The sequence below is a fragment of the Lagopus leucura genome, unplaced genomic scaffold (genome assembly GCF_019238085.1).
Source record: "Lagopus leucura isolate 7727_CA_CO unplaced genomic scaffold, USGS_WTPT01 Super-Scaffold_100049, whole genome shotgun sequence".
Lineage (NCBI taxonomy): Eukaryota > Metazoa > Chordata > Aves > Galliformes > Phasianidae > Lagopus > Lagopus leucura.
The window spans coordinates 1,285,986-1,313,038 of NW_024962295.1; the positions used below are offsets into that span (position 1 = coordinate 1,285,986).

The following is a 27,053-nucleotide window of genomic DNA, read 5'->3' on the forward strand; positions in this document are numbered from 1 at the left end:
ACAGAATTAATGCACTGTGTCTGGACAAATGCCCTTCCTTCAGGCTGCCTCCAAGCACTGGCAGAGTTTCCTCAACAGGTGTAAATGGCACCAAGCACTACCTCGTGCCCTTAGCCACAAGTTACCAGCACTACTGCGATGCTGCTTAAGGCCTTTATTGCTTTCCTCCTAAGTTTCAGTTGAGACAGGACTTCAAGTTCTCTGATCGGCCACCCGCACAGCCTTCTTAGCGCGGCTTACCCGCGTGCCAGCTTCTCAAGGAGCCTGACAGCGGCCTTTATTTACAGTCACCTCAGCACAGCCAGCTTCCCACAGGGCAGCACAGCTCTGCACCACAGTGCCCGAGGCCTACTGCCGTTCCGAGCCGGGCCCGGCCGCCGCGCTCTCTCCCAGTCGAGGGCCACCGGCACAGAACACCGCGCAGCACACAACCAGCCGCTGCCTCAGCCCGGCCACAGAAATGGCGGCGGAGAGGCGGGCGAGCGGCGTCACGTGCAGGGGGCGAGGCCGAGGCCTTCCGGTCACGTGACGCGGGCACCCGGCCCCCGCGCCGGCCGCACGCGCGCCCCCCCCCCCCCCCCTCTCTCTCCGCGGATGTGACGTAGGCCGCCGCGTTGGTGCGCAGTCGTTCGGTGCGGCCGGACGCGGAGCGGCTGAAGCTGCCCGGCGGCTACCGCGTCTCGCAGGCGGCACCGCCCGCCCGGCCCCGCCCCTCCGCCGCCGCCTCACGCACGCACTGCGCGTTACGCGTTACGCACGCGGCGAGACAGCAGAGACCGCCACCACGAAGCGCTGCAGCCCGGTGAGTGCCCGGCGCTGAGGCCCGCTGTGGCCGCGAGCGGCACCCGCTTCCGGAGCCGCTCCGGCCCTTATGTAAGGCGCCTCGGGGGGCCCGCGGCCATCCGCGCTCTGGCTGCGGGCCGCGGCCGCGTCATCCCGGGCCCGGCGCCCCTGCGGCACGGAGGGGATGCCATCGTCCCGCGGCGGGCGGGCGGTGGCCACCGGGCGGGGCCGCGCCGGAGCTTAGCGCGGAGCAGGTGTCGGGGCGGCCCTCCGCGGCCGGGCGCTACGCCGCCGCATCTCCGCGTTTGCTTTGTGCGGCCGGGCGGGAGGCGGTGTGTGCGGCGGGTTTGTCCCGGTGCCAGTGCGAGATGAGGGAGGAAGTGTCGGCCGGGCCGCGGTGCGGGCTGTGCTTTCTGCGCTCGTCCCGGGCGTCCTGAACAAAGGGTGAAATTCCTGCTCTGAGAAGTGTCAGAAGTTCTGTCTGAAGTGCTGCTTGGCTGTCAGTGTGGGATCGGCTCTGTTCTTGGGCCGTTCGTCCTGCTGTGCGTCCTGCTTAGCGGGATCGGGCTTTGTGTCTGCCCCGAGGTGGTTGAACTGTAACGTGTCTCGTTGGTGTCACAGCACCTCTGCTGCCCTGTGCCTTCCGTGGCGCTCATTTCATGCTTCAGCTTTCAGCTCAGGCCGTGGGAGAGGCTGAGAGTCCATCAGCGAACCCCTCTCTGTTTGGAACTTGTGACGGTTCCTTCTCGTTTCCAAAAGGATTGTGTGCCCTGGGACAGCGATTTGTTGAAAAGCAGAGCCTGCAAATGTAACCAGAATGTCGTGAAGGGGATTTTTCGTGAAGTGAAATTTTAAATCTTTCAGGCTTAAGTTTTTTGTGTGTCTCCTTGTTGATGAACTTGCCCGATGTTGGCAGTAGATGGGCTTCTGAAGCTCTTAAGGAACTGATAAACTTGCTGTGCTGTTCCACATTTTTCAAGTAACATTGACGTATGTGAGTTCCAAGTCATGCTGGAAATGCAAGGATGGGAATTAGCAGATGTCCTCTTCTTGTGCAACAGCAGTAAGCAAGAAGCTGCAGGCTTGAAAAAGTACTAATCCATTTGTTTAAGTTTCTCTATAGTTATAGATGTTATGGCTTTTTTTTTGTTGTTGTTTAAATTGGTGATGTTGCTGAAATTTGGAAGACCAGAACACCATAATTTAGAAATGAAATTGGCTCACCAGCAAGATCTCAATACTAAGTTTTTCACATAGGTTTCCTTTGTATGAATGATAAATGGAACTAATTATGTTGCGTCTTCAACATGTAGGCACTGTGTGTCAGTCCTTCCTCACACTGTGCGCAAGTGCTATTGTTGTTAATGTATGGCTATTTCAGTTCTGTCAGTCAGCCTTCAAAAATGAAAAGAAATCCCAAAGAACTAGTAGAATAGACTTACAGATAAGGGTTTTTAATTATTTCAGACCAATAGCATTCTTAAGTGCTTTATTCCTGTTTGGTCTTAAAAGGTAAGAAAATGAATGCCTGCATGTACACAAGCAGACAAATCAGAAACTGGGATGTTTTTCAGCATTCCTTATCCTCTGTGATAGGGATGTCTTGTAACTGGAGCAACAAAGGAAATTTTGCTCGTGAATGGTGCTTCCAGCTTTGTCTTTTGCTTTGTGTGTGAACTTGGGGAGATGTGCTACTTGTCCTTCTCCAGGCTGTGGTTCTACCAGGCTGTGCTGCAGCTGTCTGGGCCTGCTCTCTCTCTTGCATTGGAACCGATGCAGTCGTATGCATTTGGTGATGTGTCTCAGCTCTCTTACATTGATGGGCAGGAAACACAGCAGCTACCTCTGCCCAGAAAACTCCAGCAAAGCCAGAATCCTGCCAATGGACTGAGCTGATCTTGCTTCCCATTTGGAATGCCAGAGCAGGATTGTGTGCTGGGAGCAGGGATGTAGCAGTTCTTTGTAAGCACTGAACCATCCCAGACATCCATGGGTCCCTGCCCTTTTTGGAACAAGGGGCAATGTTGTTTAGTAAAATTCAATTAGCTGTTTTGACATCTAGCTTGAATAGAAGTGTAGCATGTGCTACCTGCAAATACCGATGCTGTGTGGGAAGACTTGAAGTGTTGAATTCCTGCTGATGTCAGGCCCTCCTCTGAAGTGGCTGAAGACTTGGCAGACATTAATGCAGCTGATTCTGTAATCACAGTCTGCCCTTTGGAAAGCAGAGGTGTACCAAATAATTTTCTTTGCTATGTAGCAGTGGAAACAACTTTTTTAGAGTAAGACCTACTGGATTTGTGTCCTTGTGGGCAGGAAGGCCAGTGGTACCTGGGGGTGCCAGCAGGGTGAGGGAGGTGATCCTCCCCCTGTGCTCTGCCCTGAGGAGACCACATCTGCAGCAATGGGGCCAGTTCTGAGCTCTCAGAACACAGGGAATTGCTGGAGAGGGTCCAGTGCAGGGCTGTAAAGATGGTCGGGGCCTGGAGCATCTCCCTGATGGGGAAAGGCTGAGAGATCTGGGACCGTTCAGCCTGGAGCAGTGAGGGCTGAGAGGGGATCTTATGCATATAAATAACTAAAGGACAGGGCTTCTTTAGTTGGAGCCAGGCTCTTTCCAGTGGTGCCTGGTGACAGGACAAGGAGCATAAACTAGAACTTAGCAAGGTCCATCTGAATATGAGAGACAGATTCCTTACGGTGAGGGTGACAGAGCCCTGGCACAGGCTGCCCAGAGAGATGGTGCGGTCTCCTCCTCTGGAGATATTTAAATCCACCTGGATGCTTTCCTGTGCAACCTGCTCTGGGGAACCTGCTTCAGCAGGTGGGGTTGGACTGTAGGTGATCTCCATAGGTCCCTTCCAAGCCCTGCAGTTTTGGCATTGTGTGACTTTTAGGAATTTTGCTTCTTTGAAGCTTTGACTAGAAATCAAACAGGGAAGATGTTGAACGTTCCAAAGATGGTAGTTAACTTAGCATCTACTAAGGAATTGTTTACAAGTTCCTCTTTTAGAATGCTAAGAGCATTCTGAAAGTATTCAAGGATGGACAGACGTGACGTAATGTAGTGTTTTAATGAGAGTCTGCTTAACTTACAAGAATGGAAATGGTGGTGGGCACACGGTGGAGTGCTTTAGGCAAGGTACTTATTCGAGAGAGATTTTTCCCTGACTCCTAGGATAGAATTATAATAAAAGGAGCACAAAGTGTCATCCAGCAGATCTTGTTCCAACAATTTTTCTGTGTAACTTTGAAAATAAATAGTGAGAAAACATGAGTGTCGAAAAGGAGTGTGTAATTTGTTTGATTGGCCTGCGTATGGGAAATGCTGAGTCCTGTCCTGAACCACTGATTGAGCACCTGGAGAAAGGACCGGGTCAGCCCTGGGAGCACAGGTGAAGGTTGTAAGACAGGAAGGGCTGGCAAAGCCTGGCTGCATCTCTCTTAGACCTCACTGAAGGGCTGACTGCCCCTGGGGAAGGATCTCTTTCTGGAGAGCCCTCCTTGGTGAAGCATTCCCTTGCAAACCTGGAATCTTCTGATACAGGTGAGCAATCTTCTGCCCTTCCTTTATCATGCTGGTCCTGTCATGGTACCTTATTGTAATGCCTCTCCCATCATACTGATCTGTCCAGTTGCTACAGCCCGTTTTGTTACTCCTTTTTTGTGTTCATACTTCTCTGTAAAATAATTACAAAAAGCAAAACTTCTGAGAAATGTGCGTGCTCTGCCTGTTGCAGGAAGAAAAGAGCATTCCATGTGTAGTGGTGGAGCTTCAGCACTAGCAATGCTTGGTCTTTGTGCTCAGCTCCCTGAAGCCTGGCTTTAAAAAGAGGGTGGGTGATTGACGTTGTGTCTGTCCCAGGATGAGATGTAACAGGCTTTGTCAGAGCTGTTGGATTGTTTGGTTTTGGGAAAGAATGGAAGGTGAAGCATTTGCCCTTGCCAAGCATGCTTGCAAAATCTTTTTAATCAGAGTATCTTTAACAAATATGATTAGCTTCACTTCAGCTGAAGGAATTAGTTGACTGGGTAATTTATATGCAGTTGACTGTGCAATTTTTATACAGGTGATGCACTGTAGGCACATTTACATAACATTAGCATGAGAATGCTTTGGAGGGGATGCCAACAGAAAGGCTGAAAAACACACATCTCTGGGTTCTCTTCAGACTGCTTTTCCTTGTGTTTGATGTGGACTTTAAGCCTTATGGAAAGGTGGACTGCAGGGTTCTGTGTTCCACTGTAACAGATGCACTTCCAAGTACAATTACACTAAGGGTGGGACGATTGCAACCGCTGGGTAATAGTGTATAATTATGTTTACACAATGCTGGGTCCTTCAGAGAAGGCCTGAAAATAATTATTTTAATTTAGAATTGGATCCAAAGTTTGTCTGCAGTATAAAACCTTGAGTGCTTTTTGCATATGGGCAGTTCTCTGCATTTCAGTGCAAAAGAAGCAGTGGTGTAAAAATCACGTATCGGTACAGCTGAAATTGTGCTTGTGTGCGTGTGCACATGCGTTAACTGTGCTGAGTGAGATGAGTGCTTGTGAGTTTGAAGGCATGGTTTCATTTGAAGTGGAAGTTGACTTTGTTTTTTTTTCCAGTAAGCCAGTCTGCAGCTCTGTAGTGCCGTGGTTTCTGCCCTTTCTTAATCACCACTTCTTTTAAGATCAAGTGTGAGCTGCCTGACCTTTCCTGTACATCCCCCAGGATGTATGTCCTTGTGTTCTCCTGCAGTCATTGACTACTCATAGACCTAATGGTTGTTGGTTATTGGTTTGTTATTTTACTCAAATATTCATAGAGCACTATTGCTGTTTTCCCAGGCTTATTTCTTGCTTCCTTGTCATTCAGAGACACAGTGTGATCAAAGGGTCCTCTTCCCTTCTAGTCACATGGACTGCAAGGAGGTATTTGTAGGGATGTGGGTTTGTGGGAGAGTGGAGAGTGTTTGTTTTGAGTGGAAGGGTGTATCTTGCCCTCAGTTTAGGGTTGAGCCTTTCAGAGGCTTTATAAGCTTGGAGGCAAAAACGTGACAAATTCAACAGTGGAAGAGAAGCAAAGATGCGAATGAGATGGAGGGAACTAATAAGGGAAGATTGGAAATTCTCAAGTAAATTAGAGTCCCTTCCATAGGATCACGTAATGATTTGGGTTGGGAGCGACCTTAAAACTCACCCAGTTCCTGAATAAAGCAAAAATAGTAAGACTCTTGCAGCAGAGCTGTTCTTAGTGTTACTCATTTTAGAAAGCAAACTGCACGTGCTTCATGTGGTTGCTTGCCATAGGTTTATCAGGACACCTATCTTGATAGACTTAGCTCAGATTGCTGCCATAACATATTCTGTAATTAAAATAATGTGGTGTAACTGCTTAACAACACAGTGTTCCTTTAAGATTGTGCATCTTGAGGTGCAGAAGAGGAAGTGACTCAAGTACCAGGTATCAGCACTTAGTGAGAAAGTCTGCTTTCATAGCGAGCCTGCTCTTCTGCCATCAGAGCCTGCTTGTGGTGACAGACTGACACCTGCACTCACAGCAGCTGTAAACACACGCAGAGAATCAGAAGGCTGAAGGTAATTGGGTTAAAATATGGGGATTTTTTTTTTTTTTGTAAAATATTAGAAGAGTAGTTGCAAGGAGTTCTCTTGCAGGAGGCGCTTGGTGAGCTCTGATGTGATTTGTGCCTAGATGTACTCAGACTTACTAGAAGGGCTTACACATCTGCTGTGCCGTTTTACTTGCCTTGGTGTTTATGTGCAAGGTCTGCTTGAAAACCTTGGCGCTTGGTTTTATTCCTGACAGCAGTGCTAATTGTTCACACACCAATAAGGTACCTATATACACAGAACCAGAAATGAGTGGACCCGGTTGCCAGCTCATCTCATGCTCTGAAGAACGTAGCAGCAATGGAGCTACCTTTCAAATATAGGTCTCTTTCCACTTATTTCTACGATACTTGGGCTGTTGACGGCGGCTGAATTTAGTGGTGGCAAAGGATTGGAATCCTGGTCTTGTACTACCAATAGTAACAGAGTATTTGCATCCCTTGGCTGGATGCTTCAGTGGAGAAAGGGGAGGAAACCAACGTCGATAGGTGGTAAATGACAGGTTGGTGGGAAGGCTGCTGCTCCTGCAGTGGGCTGTGGAGCTGTGTGCCATGGGAAGCTCTTTGGGGTGGAACTGTTTTGGAAGCATGAGCTGCAGCAGAGAATGCTTCATTTGCAGGAGGCTCTCTACCTGAATGAGAGTTAGTGATGCTTGGAAACATAATTCTGCGATAACTCCGTCTTGCTTTCTAACTGCGGTTTTCTGATGGTGTGAGCAGTGGAATTGCTGCTTTTTATTCCTTTTCTTCAGTTCTGCTTACATTTTTTAATTGCTGAGATGTCAAGCTTTCACTGTACTTGAGTAAATTTATGTTTCTTTTTTTTTTCCTGATAGTTACTGAAATCATGAATCCTGTGTATAGCCCTGGATCTTCTGGGGTTCCCTATGCAAATGCCAAAGGAATTGGTTATCCAGGTAACTCCCTTATTTTTGTTTTCAATTAAACTTTGGTCTGCTAGTCTCTGCAATCAAGGAGTAGTTGCTCATTAGTGGGTTCTGTGTGGTGATCTTTTGTTTGTGGTTTCTTGTTTTGTTTTTAATTTAAAAGGTGGAATTTCAGAAGTTGTGTTAGTTGTGCTGTTTTATAATAATCTTAATATGTCTTGCAAAGCAACTTATTTGGGGAGCTCACATAATTATCTCCTGCAAGATGAGGAGCCAGTCTTCTTTATTCTAGCTGACTGACACTGTTAACAAGAATTAGAAGAGAAAGCAGCACTGAAGTTTGGACAAGAAAATGACAAAAAGTACTTTAAAAACAGAGAAGTAAAAGTATTTCTTGCTTTCCTTGCTTCTCACTTGTTTTCAGGTTTCTCTCTGTTTTCCACCCTCCTACCTAATGCTCAGTGTGAGCATTCTGGTTTCTGATCTCTCTGTAGTTCAGAAGTTTAATAAAGCAATACTTACATGTGGACAGACAGAACTTTCCAAGGAGGCCAAAAAGAAGCCATTTCCTCTGTGAAGCATTTCAAACAGCCTTTTTTTTTTCTTTTTTTTACCTTTGTGGTATAAGTTAATTATTCCATTCTAGGAGAGTCTGCATGGTCGATCAACTGCAATTTTATGTGCTGTGACTTTATGTATCAAAACGTGTTGCCTTCGCAGGCAGATCGATCTGTGTGGGGAGCTGGAAGTCATTTAGCACAAGTTAATGTTGATGATCTCTGTTCTAGGTCTTCCTACTGATCTACAGTTTTAAAATTTGTGGTGCAACTTCAAGTATTGGAGCTCCTCTTTTCCATTTTTGTGTTTCCTCTTTAAATCGTGATGTGTGAGTTGGCTTTTGATTAGATCTCTGTAGGCCCTTCTGTCTTTCAGTCTATTGATTCCCTTTTAGGTACTTTTATTTTATCTTCAAGATAGTGTAGCTTTATGAATTTCTTCTACAGTGTTGATAAAGCAAAAAAGTCCTGTATTGCAGTGTTTAAGTCTGTTGAGTGACTGGAGTGGTTCAGTTGTGAATTGTAAAGCTGATAAGTCTTGCAGGGTGGTCTTTACTCTTCATCTTAATTGGCTATATGGTCTATAACAATTTTATGGTAAGGTGAGCAGCAGTTACTTAATGCCAGTTGCAGTACGATTATCTCTATATTCATAATTGATTTGTCAAGTCTTTCTTCAAATTGAGATAAAGATTATTACAGCGTACATCACAAAATCACAGAATGGCTTTGATTGGAAAGGACATTAATAATAATCTGTTTCCAACCCCTTGCCATGGGCTGGCTGCCCCCTACCAGCTCAGGCTGCCCAGGGTCCCATTCAAGCTGTCCTTGAGCACTTCCAGGGATGGGGCATCACAGCTCTGGGTGGCAGTGCCATGGCCTCACTGCTCTCTAGGTAATTGATTTCTTCCTAACATCTAATCTGAATCTCTCCTCCTTTAGTTAAAATCCATTCTCCCTTGTCCCCATCACTATCAGACCTTATTAAAAGTTGTTGTCCCCCGTTTATAAGCTCCCAGTAAGCTCTAGACGGCCATAATCTCCCAGGAGCCTCCTCTTTTCCAGGCTGAACAGCCCAACTTCTTAAACCTTTCTTCATAGGAGAGGTGCTCCAGCCTCTGAGCATCTCTGTGGGCCTCTTCTGGACCCGCTCCAGCAGCTCACCATTCTTGTGCTGGAGTGCTGCAGGTGGGGCCTTGTAAGGACAGAGAAAAGGGGGTCTGCCCCCTCCCTTACCCTGCCAGCTCTGCTCTTTCGATGCAACAGGGTGCTGGATACTAACTGATATTTTTATCTCCTTTCATTTTCTAAGCACAGATTTTTATTTACCAGGGTTTCCCTTGTACTTACAACCGTTCACACGTTGCTTTTCAGTCATCATTTAGTCTTATCTAAGTAGTACTTCAATTTACTTAGGAGAACGGACTATTACAGACCTGTAAATAGCAGTTTAAACAACACAGGAACGATAGAATAACAGATGAGAAGTTACAGATGCAACTGTCTGTACATACATGGATAGATCTGCTGGTCTTTGCATTGCCATAAACTGGCATAACTGAAATACATGGGATTTAAAGACAGTTGGTATAAATGTGCTGGAATTGCCGTATTTCAAGCTGGTGGCTTTACATTCTTGCCTGCAGAAGTTAGTCAGTTTCTGGAAATGTGACTCCTGAGTTCAGCCTTGTCAGTTAGTTCTGCCTGTGATGCTGATGGAGCTTACTGAGCCCTCTCATCCACACTTAAAGACCATGGGATAAACACAAAGCATTGTGTGAAGTGAAAAGTAGACTAGCATATTCCCATAGACATGGGGGGCATGGAACTAGATGATCTTCAAAGGACCCTTCCAATCCAAACCATTCTATGATTCTAAGACATTAGGTTTTTTTCTTTAAAGTAATTGCATGACTAAGTCTCCTTCTCTTGCCTCTACTAATATAGAAACTACAGATTCTCCTTTCAGGGTCATTGAATTTACATGGACTGCATGATAATAGAAAGTAGTGAGCATACATTAGGAGGAGTGTATTATTTGAAGGTGCTGTGTTTGTAAAGCTGTTGCATATTTAATAGCTGCTTGTATTGCACTACATCTATTTGAAGTCGTTGGATTGGTTTACAGTAGCAAGGAATCAATATCCAAGTGTTCTCACGTGGATTAAAGTTGTATCTAGAAGTTAAAGCTGCTCTTTGGTGTAACTGAACTTCTCTGGTTCAGAGCTCTTTGTGGAGCTAAACCTGTGAAGAATGGAGAACTGAAAAATGATGCAAGAAATAATGCTGCAGTTGTGAAGTCAGGTGTAGAACTGTATGGAGGACTTCGCTAGGAGATGGGGAGTTTGAAATCTTCAGAGCTGTTTACACTCTGAAAAGTTGTTATGATTCGTGTGTTATCTTTGATTTTAAGCCAGATGCTTCTCTTAAATGGTCAGAATGGATCTGGCTCACAGTAATGCCAGTTGCATGCAGCTTGATACATTTGCAAAGTGCTTTATAAAGCTAAGGGTGCTCAGTCAGTCCCAAGGTAAGCATAGCTTTTGTTGCAGAGAGTAACTCTGAGCACTTCGGAATTGGAGAAAGCAGGGATGCTTCAAATGTGAGAAGCGTTTTGAAACTGACAGTGATGATGTGAATAGTCATTGCATTTTATCCATAGAATTTGAAATATCTGAAGGAAATGATTCAATTAAAATCTAGCAAACTTTGTATCTTTGAAATATCGGGTGCATAATAATTTAGCCCTAGCGGTTCATGAATGCTGATGCAGAAGTGTTTCCCTGTGTTTTGCTGTTGCCTGAGTGGATCACTTATTGTTTCTGTTGAGTATCATAGCACAGTGCTAAAACAATGTCTTCTGTCACACCTGAGTGTGGTGTATCTGTATCAAAAGCAGCTGAGGCTGCTTTGTACTTTCTGTTTGTGACCTCTCTCACTGGGAAGTCAGAGGTGCTCTGACTTTGAGGGATTTCGTTATTTATGTGAAGTAGGGGTGTTGTTTGTTTGTTTTTACCAGATGAACATTTTCAACAGGTTATAAAACTTAGGGAATCTTGGATAGTTGCACAGGACTCTGTTGTCTATCTCACTTAATAGCTGTGTGGCCAAGGTTTGCTGAAGAGAATGGCCCTTGTGACTCCTGAGGGGTCCCCTCAGCTTCAGGTGGCTTCAGAGAGGAGGGGCATGCTGAGAAAGCATCATCAGAAGGCATCTGCTGGTTCATCTCGATTGAAGGGTGCACAGGAAGAATAAAGTTTGGTTAGGCTTTGCAGTCAGTCTAGAAAATAACTTTGATGTGCTCTTTCTTCCAGCTGGCTTCCCAATGGGCTATGCAGCGGCTGCTCCTGCCTATTCCCCTAATATGTATCCTGGAGCAAATCCTACCTTCCAAACAGGTATGTGTAATAGGGGTGTCTAAGTGGTGTGCCTGAAATTCAGAAGTTACTGGAGCCAAGAGCTAAGAATAAGGAAAAGCTGTTGGGGCTTACAGTAACTCCTGCTCTGTGGGCCCACACGAGACCTGAGATTTCTTCAGTGCACAGGTATTTTGCTGGAGTAGGTCACAGCTGTTTTTTATCTACCATTAGTGCTGGGTGCTTCAGCTAATGTATTCCCACTCTCATAGTATAATTTAGGGGTTGTAGTGTGCAGGGTACTGTGGCAGCAGTGGTGCTTTTCATGAGTCTGTTTCATTCTTCATGAAATCCTGAGACTGTGCCTGTGATGAGGGCTGCAGGAATTGTGAAAGGATTGTCTGTCTTTAGGTAGAACCTGAGCCATCAGTTGCTACTTGTACCTGCAGAAGTGGAGTTGTCATCTTGCTGTAATGTATAAAAATTATTCTTAAGTGATTATTAAGGGTATGACTATATCTGGAGTACACCGAAAGGAGATTTAAAGATACTCAGGTGCCTTTGGAGTCTAGTTTGCAGTTGTAGTGAACCACAACATTGATACTTTAAAGGTAGGACCTCTTTCATACTTGCCTTAGGTAGTCCATAAAATGCCAACAAGCAAATATGAATAAACTTCATTTGAAGTGGAGGAAACATATTTTTGTCTCTGTTCTCCAGAAGGCCATCTTGAGGTCTTAGAAAAGTTCTGACCTTAGAAATTGTTTTTCTTGTGCTTTGTTTCTTCTTCTGGAGAAGGTAGCTACCCATCATCTCCTGTCATTACAACGTTGGTTGTGCCGAGATGGGCTGATGGTAACATGTACCAAATTCTCCTGTGTAGGACTACTTTCTAATACACTGAATCCAGATGTTTAACAATACTACTACTAAAATCCAAAGCCACTTTTTATACAGAATCCAGCGAGTGGAAAAGCAGGTGGATGCAATAATACAGTAGCTCCTCATTCTTAGTTGAGACAGTCAGGTGTTACATACAGATGTTATCAGTACTGACTGTGAGATATAACTTGTGCATGGATATTAAGGCTAGGCTACTAAGTACTCACATGAAGATAAAGGAAATCAGGAATTAAGAAAATTGCTGCCCAGGATGTGACATCATAAAGCAGTGTACTGACACTTTTTTTGTATTTTTAATGCAGATTTACCTTTGTTTCCAGGTTATACACCAGGCACTCCTTATAAAGTGTCTTGTTCACCCACTAGTGGTGCAGTCCCGCCGTATTCCTCATCACCAAATCCCTACCAGACTGCTGTGTATCCAGTCCGAAGTGCCTATCCACAGCAGAATCCATATGCACAGGTAAGTGACCAAAACCAAGCAACTGCTATCTGGTTGGGTAGTGCTTTGCCTACACTGGAATACCTGCTTGCATTTTATTCCTTCGTGGGGTTGAAAAGAATAATTAGCTGCCAACAGTGAGAATTCTTAATGCAGTCATTTACAGTGTTACATCTGTGCAGTTTTATGTTTCGTTTAACATGATGGTTACACTCTGCTCACTGATCAAATGTTCAGTGTTTGAAGACAGACTAGTTCCAGTAGCTTAGTGTTAGAGTCAGAGTGCTAGAAGCTGTAACTGCTACAGCAGTTTGTCAAAAATGGTCACGAGCTAGCACTATTTTTTTTATTTTTATTTTTTTTAGGATGTCTCTGTTACTGTTTAAGAAGTTATCAAGTTGGCTTAAAAACTCTTGAAAATTGTTGAGGCTATTTTACCAGGCAAACTGTTGAGAACTGCTAGCAAGGACAGAATGAAGACGCTTTGATAAACGCAATATTTGGGGGAGAAGTAGGTGCTTCTGTAGAAGAAATCCACATGGTGTGTTAGTTGAAGGGGATTGGTGAGCATGTAGCTGGGTTTATCCAGACTGCTCAGTGTATTTGGATTTGTCAGAAACCTGGGATTCTTTAACCAAAAACAGTTGAATAAAAGTTGTGGAAGATGTTGTTTCATGTGTTAATGTATGAAAAGATGTGAAACAAAGAGACCTTGTTGCTGAAGGTGCAGTCAGCATGGGAGAGCTACTTTTGCCTCTTGAATGTTTGAATGTTATACTAAGTGCCTTAAAATGAAGGGCTAAATGTTACCAGGTTACAGAGAAAGAAGATAGCCTGTTTTTTATTTCCCCAAAAGGTACACAGTAATTGCTTAACTTGCTTTTTCTCAACAGCAAGGCACTTACTACACACAGCCTTTATATGCAGCACCACCCCACGTAATTCACCACACCACAGTTGTGCAGCCTAATGGCATGCCAGCAACCATGTACCCTGCTCCTATTCCACCACCAAGAGGAAACGGTGTGACCATGGGGATGGTGGCTGGGACTACTATGGCAATGTCAGCAGGTAGGTGGACTTGTAACCCTTGTGTCTTCTTGATGAAGCTCTGCTTTATTTGAAGGAAAACATTACTGCATTATAAAATGTGATGCCAGAGACGTGCTGTGCAGAATCATAAACTTAGTGCTATTAGAAGGGACTTCTGTAGGTTATCCAGACCAGCATCTTCACACTGACACCAGCCTAGATCTGGGTGGTTACTTCTCCACTGATTTGATCAGCTGTAGTGATGGGGATATTAGCATTATTGTTTCAGATACTGGTGTTACAGTAGTATGGTAATTGTGTGTATCTTTATGGAATTTCATCTGTTTTTGTATCCCTTGCTTCTAATCAACGTAAAGGCTCTGAATTCCTCCTCTCCAAACCTTTCTCTGTACCTGGATGAAGACGGCAGCCTCTAAAGGCTGAACCTTTGCTCTCGGCCTGCCCTTCTGTTGCTGACCTCTGTGTGTTGAGATAGAACAATTCTGTGTTTGCACTGCACGGGGGTCCTTTCTGTCATGGGCAATTGTTAGGAAAGCTTGCTTCCTAACTCTACAGACTTTGAGTTACAGAGTTTTGGAGGTGATGTTTAACTGCTATGTAGACTCATCTGTGAGTCTTTTTCTGAGGAGTGCTGTGCTTTGTTACTCAGTGTAACTCACTGAGGAATGTCCACATTCTCTCAAATGATTCTCAATTTGGTAGTTTAAAAAATGAGTGCCATGAGCTTGTTTCCAGATTATTCTTTATCTCATCAAATTAATCACTTAATCTGGGGGAATCTCAGATCTAGGGAAGTGACACAAACTGAACTAACTAGAAGGCTTTCAGTTTCATGTGTGGGCACGCTTATGCCAGGTATTTTTTATTATTACAAAGCACCGCAGAGTGAAGCTGTTAAGATCCTGCTATCTCAGCCTGTTTCTGAACCCCCTCTTTGTCTGTAAAAAAAAAAAAAAAAACCAACAACCTGTATCTGTGCTAATGCAAACGAGAAGTAATTTATTCTGATTTGTCAGTCGAGTTATCTCCACCATCAAATATTCTTCTGGCCTGTAATGCTGGCTGTGGGAAAAAGTGTTTCAGTGGATAATCTGCTTATGTTGCAAGGCTTCTGCTAAAGCTGTTTGTAAGTCATGAGCATCTTTGTGTTGGACTAAGCATCAAAATGATACAGTTGCTTAAATGTTTGAAGGAAGATTAGGTCTGGAGTGCAAAATGAGGCTGGTAATTTTAAATGGGAATATGAACAAGCTGTAAGATTTTTTTGTTTCTCCTGTATGTTTTTCTATGCCAGAATGTGTGCTTCCTTTTAAATATATGTATGTCCTCTTCTTCCTAGGAACTTTGTTGACAACTCATTCCCCAACTCCAGTAGCCCCTCATCCAGTTACTATGCCCACATATCGGGCTCCAGGAACACCAACCTATAGTTATGTGCCCCCACAGTGGTGATCATCCTGGCAGTCAGTGTAAGTTGTTGGTTTAGACTGAAAGCAGTTTGTTGTTGTTATTTATTAGTAAAAATTTGTTTGGGGGGGATAAGCTTCAGCTCGTGCTTCTTGTAGTCACTGTGGGAGGAGGAGTTCTGATACGGACCATAAATTAGATCGTGGGTTTGAGGAAAGAGATTTGATTTTTGAAATCTTACTATGAAGTGGGATTTGGGGGAGTGCAGTGTGTGTGTCAAATAAACACAAAGATTAATGTTTTGGGCATCCTCACTTTTTTGCTGCTGGCTGTTGTTTTTTGAGTCTGTATCAATAACTGCTCCATTTGAAATGAAATGGAAAATTCTAGTTTGGTTGGTCACTTTGTCACTGTAGTTTATGGTAACGTTATTAACTTTGTTCTAACTCTCTTTGGATTTCTCTGCCAGTGATTGGGAGTTCAGAATTTGCCTTTTCAGTTAACAAAGAAGCATCTGTGTTGGGCTTTGCTTTGATACTATGCTACGGAACACAAACTTGAAACGTTTCACTGTTTCAGCCAAAAATGTCAAGTTACATTAGTGCAAAAAGTGAGAATTTCACTGTATCTAACCTAAGGTAATTTGATTAGGCTTAAAATACCTCTTTAGGATTACACCTTCTTCTAAGACAAAAGTGCTGTGGCAGTAGAAAGCTGGAGCACAGATGATGGGAGAAAATCAGCGTAATGAATTTTTAATGTAGAGGCCTGTAGATTTCAGTGGATGAGTGCTGGAATAGCACTGTATGGTACTTCTGAATGTCTGATGTGTTTGTATTGTCTCTGTGGGGCATGCAGTTGTAGGATGTCTTACCACCCTCTAATAGTATCTCGCTTAATCGAATATCTTCCCTCCCCTCAATGTAGGTTTGAAGATGGGAGATATGCAATCAAGAAATTGAGGTTTAAAAGTTGGTGCTGAAGCCCTCATGCCTCCAACCAGGACTCTTCTTCTGAATGCTTTCAACACTTGGCTAAACACTACTAATTCCTGATCACTGAAGATTTTCCAGTGCTGCATATCTTACATCTTGGAACTCCAGCAGTTAGTCTTAAAGCAAATCCTGTTTTGTGGACTGTCTTGCAATTTTTTAGCTAATTATAATGATAAAAAGGGAGTATAAATTTATTCTGATCCATATCTAGTTGAATGCATGTTAAAACACAAAAACAAAGCTTGCTCAATCTACCTGCAGTGACTGATGCAAAAACCATCATATGCAAATCCAAAGGAACCGAGAAGTATTTTACAACTTGTATCACTAATGCACTGTTGTAATGTATGCAGGGTCTTAAAAGGTAGAATCATGAAAGTGAGTTTCTTTGTAGACTACCGTGAGATACAGTAGATAAGAGCTTCAACCTTTTTTGGGTTGATGGGATTGCCAGTTTAAAAGGGGCACTTTTTTTGTTAATTTAAGTGATGTATTCTGTTCAAATTCAAGTACTAAATTGGAGTGACTGGAAAATGAGGCAGAAAAGCTGTAGGAATCCCGCACGCCATTAGTTTACTTCATACCTTTACATTTTTGTTACATGGATTCAGTGTTATAGAGCTGTTCTCAAGGGTCAGAATGAAATGACAAAGGTAATGCTGTGTGTGCGAGTAAATAAAGCAAGCTTCCTTGAGGCAAAACTTGCCCTTAGGAATAGTAGGAGGCAACCTGTGTAATGAATTGCATGCCCTGGGGAGATACATATCCAGTACTACCTTTCATACGATGCAAGATGTGTCAAAGTGAGACTGCCACACAGGCTGATAGAATAACACTTTCCTTCAGATCTCCGTTGGAGAGATCACTGTTGTTTTTCCTAGAGAATGTTGTAGTCAGTTGCAAACTTAGGTGCAGTTGACCCAGCGTGCTTTCCTGATGTTTAAGAAGTATTAGGGCTTTCTGTGGCAGATGGGGAGATCAGCTGCGTGCCATCCTGAGGAAAGCTGCTGTGCCTGACGAGTCTGTTAAAGGGGAACAAATCATTCTAACACAATTTCCTTGTTAGCTACTCGCAGTATGGACTACAGATATGCTGTAGAGGGCTGCCAGAATATAGAGGTTTCAGATAGTTTGGTTGTTTCATTTTTTTTTTCCTGAAAATATTTGTAATTGAAGTGGGAGCCATTCGGTGGTTGCAGCGTTTTGATGTATTTTTGTAGCATTTTTTTTTTTTTTAACTTCCTAAATTGCACTTGGAAGCACGTACAAATAAGACTGACTGCAGATTAGCATTTCATTGCAATGAGTCATTTCTGGTATTCTTTCTTGCAACTTCAGTTTTTAAAACAGTACCTCAAAGCAAATGCAGTGGTGATAAAGGGCTAGCCTTAGAACCCATTTCTGTACCAAAATTCTCACCAGGAAGATTTTAAATTTTCAAAGTAAAATGTTGCACATGAAATCAAGGTTTTTCTTTGACCTGCTTACTTACAGTGTCAGAAAAATGCAACTTTTTTTTGTTTTTTTAATACACATTCTGCCTGCAATAAATTATGCAGTAAATGATAATAAAATGTTGTTCCCTTTTAAGCCTTTACAGAGAGGTGTATCAGGCTGTATCGTTCTCGTAGTCTAATTTCCATTCAGAAGTGATAATTTTTTTTCTCTAATTCTCTATCTAATTAATGTTTTTCTGGGGTGTTCTGCTCCTCTGTAGGTTTGGCAGCTACCTTGGGGTGGCTTCAGAGCTGATGTGATGCTGCCATTCCAGTACTCTGCCCTGGTGGGATCCTTGTGAACTGGGGTTGGAGCCTTCAGTAACTTTATTTTTTACAGTAAGCACTCTCTGTAATTTTTTTTACTACTTTTTTAAATAAAGTTTAGGATGATTTTTCAGGAATCACTGTCAGAGGACAGACAGCCCCTTTAGTTTTAATGCCTTGAATATTAATGATGTTGGAATAAGTACTTTAAACCTTACTCATGAGCACTTACTGCAGCTTAGGGATTTCCATATGTTTCTGTATGGAGCAGAAAATTACCCCAGACAAACCATTTTGAATCTGTGCTGCCTTGGGTCAGGTCTGTTCAACGATTCCTTTGGTGTAGCAGGTTTGAGTAGCCAGGTGTGCTGGGTGGTACAGCGAATGTGAATCCAGGCCACTTGTTCAGTTTGCAAGTAGTGTGACATTTTGGTTGTCTTAGCATGATTTTAACGAGAGTTCAGGTGTGAACCAGTGCTATGCTGAGGAGAAGCTGTACAGAACAGGCTCAGAGCTTCGCTGTCTCCCGTCTCATCACCCTATAGACTAAAGCTTTGTGAATCATAGGAGTTAAATTCGGTGAATGCCGCATTAGAAAAGTGGTTGAGGAATGAACATAACATCCTGCTTCTTTGCTCTCAATTCAGATTCCTAAATGCCATCTTGGAATTGGTCCCTATAACGTTCTGTAACTTTTAGGCAGTCACGCTTGAGCACTTTTTTTTTTTCCTAAGTTGCATTATGGGATTCATCCACGAGGGGGAAACTACCTTTTTTTCCTTATAAAAAATAAAAAAAGAGGTACCACACCTTCCAGTTCTGATGAGCTGTAATGTACTGGGAGGGTGGAGCACATCTCCAGCAGTTTGATATGGGAAGTTACCAAAAGCACAGTGCGGAGGGGACAGGAGGGGAGTGTGTGTGTGTATATAACTATCTTAATGGTATTTTGTTGCAAATAGTAGAAAGCATGGATACAAAACAGCAGAGGGGGAAGCTGTACATCGTTCAATAGGCGTTTACACAGTGAGGGTCTTACGAAACGTTCTCTCCTGCTTTTTATATAACATTCCCTATTTAGAATTCCTTTATAAATGAATGCGCAGTATGTTTGCACGAGAGCTCTTTGACAATGAGAAGAGCTCGTGCTGTAGAGACATTTCAGATCAAGCTTCTCTTTAAAAAAAAAAAAGAAAAAAAAAGAAAAAAAAAAAGAAAACTTTTATGGCAGCTTTATATGATTAAAAAGAAAAAAAGTACTACTTCAAACCTGGAACTGAAGAGATAACTGCAGCAATAACAGAGAGAAGTCCAAAATAGATTTTTCTTTTTCTTTTTTTTTTTTTTTTTTCCAATTCAAATTTCAAGTGTTCAATTTAGGTAAAATATTTTTTAAAGACTGAAGTATTCCCTACGTCAGTGACAACTGATGAAAGTGTCTTTTAAATGTAGCAGCAGCAAAATATAAATAGCTAAGAATTGGCACCAAAAGCACGTAGCCCTAGTCAGTGGCACGGTGGTTATTAACCAGGCAATTGGAGGGAGAACAGAGAGCCTACTACTAGATCTTGCTATGCTTAAAAGCTGAGATGGCAGTGGTAGATGGGGAAGAAAAATCCTTTCCTTTAGTCCTTCCTCGTGTCGCTTCATCCACTGGAGGAAGAAACAAACCGTAAGTACCACAGTGTCGTAGTGTTGTCTGAAGATACTTCATGGTACAGAGTTGCATGCCAGGATACCCAACACTGACTGCTCTTCACACGGTGGGGTGGCTTTGCTGTCACTTGGGCCGTAGGCTGCTGAAGGGATCTGAGCAAGAAATGGTCAGAACTGGCTTGGAATTGCTCCCCAGTGCTTAAGCGTGGTATTAGGCACCATTCATTTGGGTTTGCAACATATTTTTGCTTGAGTAGCTGATGCCACCACTTAACTCCAGGCTTCGAGTCATACCAGAGAGTGGTAATGTGAAATCTCCCATGTAAGGAACATGAGCAGTAGTGATGCTTCAGCTGGAACGTGTGGGGAAAGAGGACAGCTGTGGTCGTCGTTCTTTGCAGTTGCCCAGATGTGGTTTGTGCAGTAGTTGGTAGGTAGCTGGTAGTTGGTATGATCCGTGTGTGGTTTTCTCCAGCAGGTGTCACTGGCCAACCTTCATGTTTGCTGAGGGTCAGAAGCAATCCATGAGTCCTCACGTTGAAGTGTTTGTGAGCGCTTGTCCAAAAAACAGTGCAGAGTAAAGCTCGTTGAGATGGTTCTTACATAACGTGCCAGCTTGCTAATTTTGGGTCTTATCAATTCTAATGAGATTTGTTGAGTTAGAATGCAATTAAAAGGAGCAACCGCAGCAAAGCTAGGATTGTGCAAGCCTCAAAGAGCACCGAGTTGTTTCTGAAGTAGTGAGGACAACTTTTAGGGGGTGTGTGTGCTGGGAGAAGGTAAGGTGGGTCTTGCAGAGGGAAAAGAGGGAAGAAGAACAGTGTTTATCTGGGGGATGAGGAAACCTTTTCTTTTGTATGTTGAATATAACACTTAAACATCTGAATTCCACAGGTAGTAGTAAGGGTCCATTTGTGTATAAAAAAAACAAAGTTCTAAACAGTCTATGGGCTCTGAAGTTTCAACACCAAGAAAGTGAACATGACTTTTCTAAACTGTTGTGACTTTTGGGCACTTAGCAGGCAAACTGGGAAAGCTTTTTTAGCTGGCTGCTGTACAGACTTGTTTTAAGTAGAATGAATTTGTTAGTGTGTTTCTTTTTTAATTGTAATGCTATTATTGGCTGCCCTCATGTCTAAGAATTGGAAAAGTGAGTGCATGCAATGGAAGTGCAAGAGGCCCCAGTAATAGTTCTCCATGTTTGTTATGAAATAGACACAGGTTTCCTTTTTATGACTTTTTAAAAACCGTCTTACAAACAGTTGTATTGGTACATTATTTTTTTTTTTAAGTTTAGGTCAATGTTGTCTTCCAGGATAAGTTTTAAGGCATCACTCACTCCTGCATTGAACTACCACATCAACACAAAGAGTGGAGATCCCATTCTGAGCCAGTTCAATTGTGAAAATTCATACTTTTTTTATTTTTTATGCAATTCAATGAGTAGATGAGCTCAGATTTAAATTCTTAAAAGCACGTTTATTGTAACAAGAATTGTTATGTATTAATACTTCAGTTTTCAATAAAGATTGACTTGTGTTGCTTATTGTGGGGTTGTTTTTCGGTGACGTGGTCCACTTAGGAGATGTTCTGCCTTTAAATGAATGAAATCGAAGCGAGGTGCCAAAATCAGTGAAGGTGGGCTTTCTCAGTAGGATTTCTGTGTGGCTCACAGAGCTCAGTGATGAGTCTTGCCAGGGTGGAACGTTTGCATTGCCTGACAAAACTGCGAAGATGCTGCAACTCTGCCTGGCTCTTTTTCGAGGCGCTTCCTGGGGTTTGGTGGCGCTTTGATGTTTCTGGGCACCAAAGAAGTTTAAAGCAAAGCAAATAAAACTCTTTAACATTTCACAACACCACGGAGTTTACCTGATGTCGGGTTACCGGTGTCCCTGAGATGACAGGTGTCAAACAGATAAACATCAAAGTCAGTGTTTTGATTATTCCTCAGAGGGAAAAGAATAAGTAGGTGCAATGCATGGGCAGTCTGCTGTTTCCTTAGAGGATGGGTGGGTGTGAATGGCACAGCAGTGGCACTATGAGCATCCCAGGGGAGGAGGGATACCGATGGCATGCGGTGCTGCTTGGACTGACAGACTGTCCTTGTTAATTCTAGGAACCCAGAAATAGCATACCGAGGAACAGTGCTGTGAGAAGCAACACGTGTGGAAGAGGAGAATATTGAAGGGATCCTGTTCTTGACGTGGCTTCTTGGTGTGAGGGATTTTTTTGTTTGTTTAAATGTCTGTGGGACTCCCAAGATGGAAGGTCAGCCCAGGTCTGCTTTTTCCCGCTTCCCCATTTCATTTCGTAGTGCCTGTTCCTCTGCTGCTGAATGGTGTGAGTGGCTGTTGGCTCTGTGAAGGCAGGTGTACTGACAAGGGCTGCCCTTGTTGTAGGGGCAGCTTTGAACACTTGGTAGCAGCCAAAGCCGTTTCTAGAAAAACATCTATTCCATTAGAGACCATCAGAAATAAAGCTGCAAGTTCTAAGTTTCAGGTTTTCCTGTTAAAAATTAGGGACAAAAAGCAAGTTTGGCTTTTTCTACTATACGTTCTTATTTCTCTAACACACATTATTACATTTTAAGCTCCAGTGCTCGTTGGTTCATTGATCCAGGCAGCAGAAATAGTTTTGTCGATAGCTGTGCTGCAGTTAGGAGCTGTGTTCTGATCCTCAACAGCTGGGGGTTTTGTAGGAGACATCCATCACAGTGCTGGTGTAGAAAAGGGTTTTTTGCATTACCTATTTACACTGATGTGCGGGGCAAGCAATTGCTCTGTTGTATTTTATTCCAAAGTCCAGATAGCCTGATAACTATCCTGTCCTGGTAGCCCAGGTTAAGATGGGATCGATGTGATAACTAGGGGAATGTACAGCAGGAAGAGGCGTTTGGTGGCTGCAGGGGGCTGTAGTGCTGCAGTTTCTGTGTGCTGGAGGAACGACCTTTGGTTTGGGGCTATGTACATCTATTTTGTAGTGTTTCACAATAGCTTGAGGTTTTTTTTTCTGGGCAGGAATGGTGCTGGACAATGTGAAACTTCAGAAATAGGAGGGGGGGAACACCTGTCTGCAGTTACACTTTTTCCAGCCTTACCTTAACAAGGATGAAAGTGAGAAACTATGAAGTGGAGATGAGTGCTGTATCTTCTTTTGTTGCTAGAGTGCTAACGTGGCTGAAGCAGAAGTGTCAGTTTATCTTGACGTTAAGATTTACGTAGGAGGTGTATTGCTTCAGGTTGCTGAATGTCAAACCCCAAACCTAACAGGGCTGGGTAATGGGTGTGCAGGCAGGCTGCTGCTTCTGGCAAATGGGGGAATCAGTTGTGCAGAACACAGTTACAGGGCTGCGTTTGATCGTCGTGGGTATAAAGGCAGATGTTGTGTCTACAGTGTGTTATGGGAAGATGACAGAATCAGGCAGGAGTAGAGTTGATAACTTGTTTATTTCCCAACTCACAGATATATATGTAAACAGTCACACACAAAGGTATACAAGTCTGGGGTCAGTATGTGGGTATCTTATTTGCACAGGCTGTGAAACAGAGCTGCTTTGGTAGCAAAGTTGTGCAAAAGAGAAGCTCACCATGCACACCAGGGTGGAGTAGTTGCAGGGAGGAAAGTGGCAGTTAGGCAGAAGGAACAAGCAGCCTCTACTTGCTAATAGTTACCAGCGTTGCCAAAGCCATGGGATTTCAGTAATGTAGCTTGTGAAGGAAATGTGGAAGCCGTGGTGAGAAATGGAATACGGTGTGCAGTGTTAATCCCAAGGCAGGGGAAGCTGTGATTGCTGCATGGCCAAGAAGAACCCTTTGGGCTTTCCCGAGCCCAAAATAGGCAGCTGTGAATGTAAAGGCAAGTGAAGCCCACGCTGCTGCTGTTCCTGAGCACGCAGGAGGTCGTCCTCCCACCTCCCCCATCTCTGGGCACTCAGCAGAGACGTGGGGATGCGTTCTGGTTTCTGCCAGGCCGTGTTTTTGGCTGTGGTCTTATGCTGGCTGAGTTCTGAAAGGAGCTGCATTGATCTGTCTGCGCTGCTTCCAACACTGATTCCCTGCCCCACAGTATTAAATGAACAAAACTGCACCTTCAGTAGGTTCAAATCAACTGAAAACACATCAATTTTTTCCACTTCTGTCCGTTACCAGAGTTCTCACTTTTTAACCCATTACTTACCTGAAAACTTGATACTACGGCCTTATGTAAGCAGGAGCATTGGAGATGGGGACCTTCTGTTTATATCAGATGTTGTGGCTGAGATCTCAGACCAGCTGCTGTGTGTCAGATCCTGCTGGCTTAGGCAGAAAGCTGGAGTCACTGTAGGTGCAGGTGAGGCTCTAGCAGTTGAATGAAGCCAGAAGAGCTTCATTCTTACAGCCTTTGGACTTGATGCTGTCCTGTATTCGCTGCGACAACGTACTGTCAACCCACAATCCTCATTTGTAGGCAGATGGTGAGGTTTGAAGACAGTTGTAGCAATAAGTGTAACATCAGAAGTGGGATTTGCTGTAAGCTGTAGCACTTCACAGATGCTGACAATGTTCTTCTTTTTCTGTACTGCAAAAGATGAAGGAACTTAAGAAAAGCTCATTTCTGTCTCCAGGCATCCAAAGAGATGCAGTGTTCTCAGTCTGAATCCAGGATTGCCTTGGATGCCCATTACTCACAGATGACTGCCATGGAGGCCTGGCTTGCTGAGAGATTTAGGAAGCTCAGCCACCCAGATGCAGGCAGTGCCCAGACAGCTGGGGTTGTTCACAGCGAGGCCATGGATGAGGCCGGATAAAAGAAGGGCTTTCATCTCCCTGCACCCCACAGCATTTCAGGTAAAGATCTTAAAGATTATAGAATCCTAGATCTTAAATGTTGCTTCTTGGAAGTGATTGGTTCTATGGGAACGGATGTCTTTGAACCTGATTTAAATGTAGAAAAAAAAAAAAAAAGACTTGTACTGCTTTTGATGCTGTCATAACTGGAAGCATTCTTTTTTCCAGTGTCCAACTCCATAATTCCAGACCGATAACACAAAATAGAGATTCTTTTTTTCTTTAAAAGGTAGAAACTGAGTTATTAGCAGCCACTCCTGGTTGGAGTGGCAGCTTCAGCGAGCCATTCTTGTGACTGGTTCACATAAACCCATGCATTGCCTGAGTGGAGTCTGCCCAGGCTTTGCTCATTGGGAAACACAACTGCTTTTCACAAGATTTTTCCCATGCACTTAACTACAGGAGGGAAGAGGGCAGACACAGCCAGAAACAACCAGGACAACCCAACAGCCCCTGGCTCGAGTTGAGTGGTTGCTGTTCAGACTCAGTGCAGGAACTTTGGATTTTTCATTTTGGTTTGGTTTGGGTTTTGTTTTTATGAGTTTTTGTTTGTTTGTTTGTTTTTTGCATGGAAATGTATGTTTCTGGTCATGCAGAGGGTTCATCTCCAAAGGAGGGGAGGTGAGTATTGCAGTTTTGTCTCTCTGCTTGGTCATGCTTCAGGTGGACTTCTCTGGTGAATCTGAGACGGTTCTGCCTGGTATGCTCAGAAAGCTTGAAGCTTGTCACTTAACCTGTTGCTCATATGTCAGAAAACCCCTTTATGATGAGTTTGGGAAGGTCTACAAGGTCACCACCTAGCGTGCATACACACAAAGCTCGTAAAGCTTGCGTCCTTTGCATGCATTCTCTCTGACAATTCTACTTAACAGTACAAGGCTGAATGCCTCCATTGAAAATCCAGGTGAAAGATGAGCAGGGAAGTGCAGTATCGGTTACTTTGCTTAGCACATCTTTATAGCACATGTACACTTGACCATTGATTCAGTAAGAATTTAGGAGATGAGATGGCTTGAGTGCATGACCATCTGAAATCAGTGGAGGTAACACGAGATTGGATACGCAGTTCACTCAGGAAATAACAGGTGTTGGTGAAGTTGGTACTGGATAGGAAAGAAGGAGGTCATTCCTTGATGAAATCCCGTGCAGATGCACAGATGGGTGTACAGATGTGGGGGTGTGGTTAAGCTGAGCAAAGCGAGTTGGATTCTTACCTGTTAATTAGTGCTGTAACTCCACCTGCTATGTTACAAGCTTGCCACTCTTTCTGTGTGATCAACTTTTGTACCTGATTTCAGTCTTGCATAGGGAATCAGATCCTCTCTCCAATTTTTCCTTACAAGAGCAGGATCCCAACTGAAGCCACTTTATTAAGAATATTACTGATAGGCAGTCTCAGGGAGAACGAGTTTCTCTCTGCTGTAAATAAATAACTTTTCTTTCACCAGGATGATGTTTGGCTGGAGAAGTCTGTTTTGGCACTTATAAATATTTCTATAAAGTCTCTCTATATAAATTTTCTGTGTGCACCGGTGAGACGAGATATGAAACAAGTTCTGGAAAAGGTGGCAAGTAATCTGGCAACTTCAGTGATTTGATGCATATGTACTAAGTATTGCTACAGAGGTGCCAGTAGCCAGCTCTTAGCTGTGTGTTGGTGTGGGGATGTCTTTTAGTGCACCAAGAACCTGCAGAGCATTGGGTGCTGTGTAGTTTGTGCCATTTCATTCAGTAGAATAGATGGGAATTTGTACTGGAGTGACTTCAGTGTAGACTTAAAAGTGTCGTGTAGTACAAAATACACATTAAAAACAGGTATCAGAAGGTGCAAATAGGCTCTCAAATGGGTGCAGTAACTTTTTTCAGAGTATGGCTGGTCCTTTGCTCAACTGGGACCCAGAGTTTTTGGAGAACCTTCATCCTTGAGCACTCGCAGCAGCCTTGGCTGTGAGCAACCTGAAGCAGCGTGCCACTGAGGCTTATTCCAGGACGTGGTGTTGGGATTGCACCACATCGACTCCCAAAGCCCCTTCTGGCCTGGGTCAGGCTGCCTTAACCCAGCATTCCTCCCCCTCCCTCGAGTACAGAGCTCCTAACCTCAGAAAATGGATCGATCCCGTGCCAATGCATTTTTCTTCCTGGCCAATCAAAACAGACATGGAAGAGGAAAGGAGAGGTGCAGACATTCAGGGTAAACACAAAAGTTAACGATTGCCTTCTGTTATTTATGCATGCTTTCTGCAAAGCTGACCCTGTTGTGGTGGGTGCAGTGCACTGAGGGTAATCATTCAGCATTCTGGGTGCTGTGAAGTCCAACAGGAACGTTTCTGTGCTCAGCACTTTGGAGGATGAAACTCACTCGTGCAAGCCCGGTAATGGTGGCCTGTTCCCCAGAAAAACAAGTGTGCACGTGCAGAGGGTGAATGAGAAATGGTACTGTGCTCACACTGGGCAATGGTGCAGCTGCAGCTGGGGTTGTGGCCACATCCCCATGGCTGCTGACAGGCCTGTCTGCAGTTCAGCCCAGGAGGCGACTCAGGGCATACAGGGCATGGGCCTGGCACTTCAAATTTTGCTATTTGCTGAGGAGGAAATAGTGGGGCTTTACTGCAGTGCCTTCTTACGGAGTTGGATTCCTCCCACCACGCACCCCCAAAGTCCTGAAACCTCTTTCCTTCCAGTGATCAAGACTTTTGTTTCTTATTTCAGGCAGCCCAGCCCAACTGCTGCTTCTGTGCTGGGTGCCGTCAGCTCTGACTGCAGGGTGCTCCAGGCCATGGGGAGCATGGAGAGGGGGCACAAGGTGT

The 27,053-nt window shown here is 43.9% G+C and overlaps 1 protein-coding gene across 1 annotated transcript; it reads left to right on the forward strand.

Moving 5' to 3' along the window:
* The first annotated feature begins 710 nt into the window (after nucleotides 1-710).
* Nucleotides 711-20,966, forward strand: FAM168B (family with sequence similarity 168 member B). The gene is made up of 7 exons (XM_042885376.1): nucleotides 711-802; nucleotides 7,235-7,315; nucleotides 11,160-11,243; nucleotides 12,425-12,567; nucleotides 13,440-13,617; nucleotides 14,939-15,068; nucleotides 15,934-20,966. Exons 2-6 carry the CDS (start codon nucleotides 7,246-7,248, stop codon nucleotides 15,049-15,051), a joined length of 588 nt encoding a protein of 195 aa, XP_042741310.1. The 5' UTR covers nucleotides 711-802; nucleotides 7,235-7,245; the 3' UTR covers nucleotides 15,052-15,068; nucleotides 15,934-20,966.
* The last annotated feature ends 6,087 nt before the right edge of the window (nucleotides 20,967-27,053 follow it).